The sequence below is a fragment of the Pterocles gutturalis genome, unplaced genomic scaffold, assembly GCF_000699245.1.
Source record: "Pterocles gutturalis isolate BGI_N339 unplaced genomic scaffold, ASM69924v1 scaffold23128, whole genome shotgun sequence".
Classification (NCBI taxonomy): domain Eukaryota; kingdom Metazoa; phylum Chordata; class Aves; order Pterocliformes; family Pteroclidae; genus Pterocles; species Pterocles gutturalis.
Genome location: NW_010126374.1, coordinates 56,828 through 62,827, shown reverse-complemented (window position 1 = coordinate 62,827; position 6,000 = coordinate 56,828). Strand labels below are relative to the sequence as shown.

Genomic DNA, 6,000 nt, shown 5'->3' with positions numbered 1-6,000 from the left:
AATGCATGCCTGCTTTGAAAGTTTTGCAATATTTAACTTTTCTTTTTGGCCTCAGGTGACAATCGCTTCCAGTCCCAAGGAGGACCCAACTGGTGGAAACAGATTATTAAACTATGTCCTTTACAACCTCTGAAAGCCTCCTTGGAGATGCCTCCACCTGGGGCAGTGCCTGACCCCCAAGGGGGCCAGCGAAGCCAGAGGGTCTGGGTTGCAACCCACTGGTCTCCACACCTGTGGGGTGCAGGCAGGTGGACTCGCACGGCTGCTAGGGCACTGTGATGGGCTGTCACTTGCAGGTCAGACATCTAAATCCAAAATACTTGCTCAGCAGAAGCAGAGATCTGTGATAATTTGCTTCTACCTTCATTTTACAGGATGTTGAAAAAAAATGTAATGGTTTCCCTGTGGGGTGGTTTGCAAAGGGAATACAATTTGTTTGTACTTTATTAATCCTGTAAATATGTTAGCAACAGAGCTATGTACTCGGCTCTTGCATATCTTTTTCAAACAGGTTTCACAGCATTTTACTACAGCTGTCAGTAACACTGCCACAGTGTTACAGGTTGAGGAATTGAGATGGACTAGTCCAGAAAGGGGATTTAAAAACACCCTTCAAGGTCTCAGGCAACTACTCTGTGCTCTGGGACAATATTTGCACCTTCTGTTATTCTGGCCTCACTATTGAAGTCTTCTCTCCAGCCCCACCACTGCCGTCGCTGCTAAGACATGCAGAAAGGCCGACCTAATATTCTGGGCATGATTTATTAACTTCAGTTCTGTCTGTCCATCTCTTCCACTGCTGACACACATAACTCAGAAGGTGTGCCTTGCCAGCAAGGCTAGTGCACACTACACAGGCAGCTCCAGCGATATATAGATACGTTTTCCACTACAGACCCTAGAGCATGGTGCCAGTTGTCAGGATGTACTGGAAAGCTGACTGGATGGAGGAGCCAGCACGGGACAAGGACCTGGGACACCCTCTGGAGTTCAGCTTCTAATGGTGATGGGTGTTTTTGTCTTCCTCAGTCCCCCACAAATCCAGACCCTGGTACCTCTTTAAAAACTGTACAACAGGCTGTCAGACTGTAAACACCCATAAAAGAATGACCAGCAAGGCTGAAAAAACGCCATGGCTGAAGTCTCAACCCACTGCAATATCACACGTCTGGTACCAGTCTAGTAAATACACATTAAGTCTTATGAAAGATCTTCCAGCAATATCAAAGTAACTGAATTCCGGTTTAAAATGTGAAGCTGAAGAAAAATAAAGACCAGGGAGAAGGAAGAAGAAGGAATCCACTCCAGAGCCATGGTGCCCTGGTATATGCTTCCTAGGGCAATCTGAAGTGCAAACAAGGCCATTTGCTTCCCTGGAGCTGTAACACAAGGATTGTGTTCCACAGAATCCCCTGCCTGCAGCATGTCCCCACTCGCCACAGCCCTGACTAGCTCATGAGTATGCTAGAACAAACTCTCTGTACACAGTTTCCTCATGAGATCGTAGCTAGGGCGGCAATACTGTGTCACGATTTATCCAGATTTTGGTCTGTAGATCTATAGGAGACACACAATAAGAGTCCTGACTTTCCACATTTTTTCTTTAATAAAGTTGGTGAGGAAATGCTCTTACCCAGACATGCTCTGAACATAACTGAAGTTTAGAATCAAGCTAATGTATTTTAGACATAGTCATCTTGTTACTGCACTGGATTTTCTTTCAAATACCCACCTTCTGGTGCAGATATATACTCCTGAGTCTTCTAGCATTGCTGGTAAAAACCAGAGTGCATCTTCTTTTGCCCAGATTCTTGGATCTTCATCTCTTCCTGATATCAAGCTTTTTGAACCATTTTTATACCATGTGATATTAGGGATCAAGGCAGAAAAATCCAAATGTTTGTGTCTGGGGGAAGGGCATTTCAGAACCACAGGTTCTCCATGCAGTTCATAGTAGTGTTTGAAAAACACGGTGTGGTCTGGGCAGTTTTCTATATAAATCAGAGATATTTTTACATTATTGTCAGACAGGCACATTAAAAAGAAAGGAGAGGGAGACAGAAAAAAAAGACAGAAAACATGCCCTTACCTATGCTTTTCACTTGCTGGAGTCTAAAAGCGGAGGCGCTTGCTGTGCACATGATCAGGACAAAGAAGAGCCCACGCATGTTTTCCCAGAGGAAATAAGAAGGAGGCAGCTGAGGAAAAGCGTCTTGAAACCTACAGGGAAGTTTATTACAAGACTGAAGGTACAAGGAAAATACTCAATGTTAACTGCTCTTTTCCTTGCTCTGACCCTGGTGAGCTTTAGTTCACCCTTAGTGAGCAGAAAGGCTTCTTCATCCCTAGTTTACGGGGGCTGACTTGTGGAAAAATAGCGTCTGGCTTGGTACAAACACAGCACTTCTGTCCCTTTCCTTTCACTCCAGGAGATGCGAACAACATACCACAAGATGCTGCTGTCCCCACAGCTTTGCAGTGCAACAGCTACGCGTGGAAAAATCTAGCTCTGCTTATTTTGCAATACGATGTGACTGAGGCACGGGTCAACCACTTCGTGTTAGATGTAGTGTTGTAGCTTGGGTGAAAACAGGAGCAAAAGTGAGGCAGAATAGACTTTAGCTCTCTTGAGCAGTCGCTTCAGGTGTCTCCCAAGGTTGTATGGCCCTCATTAAATCCTGTGTTGCTTTATCTTCCCCACTATGGCTACCAAAGTAGGCCAGCTCATGTAGATCAGGCTCCAGGCAAACTTCCTGCTTGCAGAGCCAAGATTTCAAGTCTCCAACAAATTTTTCTCCTGGAACAAAAAACTTTGACTCCCATGGCATGCACACCCATCTTGCTGTTGGTGTGCAGGTGAGTTTTCAGTGTGGACACTATTACCATCTGTGCTAAAAAAAATGAGGAAAACCCTGAACAAACTGTCCTAAAAATCAGACATGGCGACACTAAGGAAAAACAGAACTGTCCACTGCCAGTCATTCATTAATTGTCATCTGTATTGGCCTGGCAAGGTCAAGGCAGCTTCTGGGTACATCACTCAATGCCCTCTGGTCCTCCATGAGGTTTCAGATGCTGCTACTCAGCTGATAGATTACAGGTTATCTCAGTGTACTGCAGGCAAAAATACATAAACCATGCTATATACAGGCACCCATTTATGCTCTGTGTAAGGTATTTATGTGCAATATGGTACACATATGCATGTGATATATACTATTTCCATTTTATATACAGAAATGTAAAATTCATGCGTTTAACATTAGTCTAACAGGATGCTTGTCCCATACAATGAATATTAAATGACCAGACAACTACTTCAAATTGTATCCAAAAGCAAAAACATATTTCTACCAATACAACACAGTCACATTCATAGGTACTCATCTTCAGACATCTTCTGTGTATCCCATAATGCTCATATTCATGATGCAGTTTTAATACAAATTTCTCCCTGTTCTAGTAGCTGTATTTATCTGACACCTGATAGCTTGACTATAACGAACTATTTCCAGCTTACTGTCATCTCTACAATACCACAAAGCCAACCTCTTGCTCCATAATACTCTTTCATAACCACAAGTTGTCTCCCCTGCTGCAAGGGTTTTCAGGGCATTGGCATGCAGCTTGTAGCCCCTCTTGGCTACACCTGGACTAGGTGGTAGTGCCTTTGGCTGCGGCATTAACAAGCCCCACGGTTCACATGTAATAAATACTCCATAACAGGGGAATTTCTCTCTGATTAGATCCTTTGCCTGATGAAAGTGCTTGGTAATTCTGTTCAGAGCTTTCCGGTCCCCTTGGTTTAGTATCTAGCAATCTCCATAAGCCTTACACAATCTGAGGATTTAGGGGAGGTTTTAATCCTTAAATTTCCATCAGAATCACTTACCTGTGCTTCTGCAGTCTTTCAGCCATTAGCTTCTCATGAAAAGATATAAGACTGAAATATGCTAGTAAGGACCTTTATATAGGGTTTCGCTCAACGCAGAGCGGAAATTTGTCTCTTATTGCCCAATCAAGTTTGTGTCAGAACCAAACGACACTTGAAATCCACCTTTCTTTCCTTCCGTAGAGTGAGGATGAGAGAAACAGACACAGAGAGAGGGAAAATATGTATTTGGATTTCCCAAAAAAGGGGAAATGACTGCTAAATATACGAACAAATTTCCCTTTTTCTGACGAACAGTGGTTTGCCTGCACTCATGTCTTCACATGACTATTTCACGCTCTAACTCAAAAAAAAAAAAATTCTCATGGGTAACAAAAGGTGTCCTGCAGCATAGTCAGCAGCTAAATAATGTGGTTTAGCAAGTTCTACATGAACAACATAAATCTTCCGTGATTTCCCAGATCGCTTGTGAATCACAAATGGCTTGATTCCCCTTTCCTTTCGTAACATCGATCTTAGTGTCACAGCTTACATTAGGGGTCTCTTTGCCATGGAGTATAAGTAATTAACAGATATAAGCAGATCATGGTGTCCAGGCTCATGAGCAGAAGGGGTAAGAAATGGGTTATGAACTCTGGCAATGTTGGTCTCCACCTGTTTAGAGGAGGGCATTCTAGTAGAGGACTGCAGTCTGAAACTGGACCACAAGCCAGGGTTTCTTGTGCCTTGTCCTGATGCATGATGCCTCCTGCAGGCAATCATGCATTTCTTACAGCCTCTTGATCCCTCAGGGAGCAGCTGCCATGCACTGTCCCATTGCTAGCCCAGGCAGGCAGCATGGGGTGTCTGTCTGCCCTGCCAGAGCTGGGGTTGGCACACAGTCCCCTGCTAGCAGACCTCAGAAAAATACTCTCCTCTTCCTGGACTTTGTAAACCTTAGCTGAGCAGCTCTGATCTGTCTCATTGGAGTCCTAGCCTAAGGCTTAGGCTTTGTGGTGCTCTCACTAACCAAATAATGACTGAGTAATAAAAACAACGTAGCTGTTTATCGCAGTAAGCATGTAAGGACCATTTTTTATTTAACCCTAACATAATTCATTAACTCACTCTTTAACTAATACCAGCCTCAGTTATACTGGGGACTATTGTTTAAGAGATGAAAGATATTGGAGAATACTGTTTAAGAGATTAAAAATCAGCAGGTTTTGAGATTGTGCTGCTGTCTACTATGGAGAGAAGAAGCTTATAAATTATGTCACCTATTAATAATATAGTAGTAATATACTGCAATCTTTGGGGGTGTGTTATATGCTTGGATTGCACATATTCTATTGTGCAGGTGATATCTACCACATTACAGGCATGTATCCATTACATACACCACATAACTTCAGTAAATAAACGAAAAGAAAAAAAAACCCAAAGCCTCACATTTCAATCTGTAATGGTCTTTACAGTTTCTATATCCTGATCAACACAGTCATTGCAAAGGTTTCTCTAGCTATCAGCCCCACACATAGCTGCCTGGTTTTCCTTAAGCAATCCTGTTATCCATAAACCTGAAAGGCTGATAATGCAACTAAAGTCAGTTACTGCCCTATAGTGCTCCATCTTCTAGGTGAAAAGAAAGAACTCATCTGATGCTAAACTCCCACATTTGGGCTATGAAACCACTGGCCTTGCTTTCTGGAGCCCCTGTACTTTATTTTGAAAATCTGACCTCATGAATTATAAAATTACTTCAGTCCTTCCTTTTCCAGTTCACTGTATGGCAACCAGACAGGAGGGCTATCAGATTGGGTGACTTATGTTATATTAAGTCTAAGTTCAGGCTGCTACCATATGAGTGACTTACCCAATAAAGGTGGGAGTCTCTAATGGCAACCCCGGTCACAAGAGCCAGATAGGTTCCCAGCAAATAACCCAGACATTTACCAGACCCAAAAAGAGCAAAACTGCAGGAAATTAGGTTTGATGTCTTTGAGTAGATTGCACCTACCAGCTGCTGCAAGCACATTTACTGCTTTCACTGAGTAAGGCCACCTGACAGCAAGCTGCTCAATGAGCAGCAGAACTAGCAAGCCATACTTTCTGGAGATTTGTGCCCC

At 43.1% G+C, this 6,000-nt stretch overlaps 1 protein-coding gene across 1 annotated transcript in view; it reads right to left on the bottom strand.

The window, feature by feature from the left end:
- LOC104465791 (interleukin-1 receptor type 2-like) overlaps positions 1 to 6,000 on the bottom strand; it is a gene marked incomplete at its 3' end in the record, with an annotated part of 34,331 nt that overhangs the window by 2,307 nt on the left and 26,024 nt on the right. The window contains exons 2-3 of the mRNA XM_010078979.1: positions 2,090 to 2,220; positions 1,733 to 1,991 (exon numbers count right to left, since the gene is read on the bottom strand). Of these exons, the coding sequence (XP_010077281.1) occupies positions 1,733 to 1,991; positions 2,090 to 2,220 (390 nt within the window). The remainder of the gene's footprint in view (positions 1 to 1,732; positions 1,992 to 2,089; positions 2,221 to 6,000) is intronic.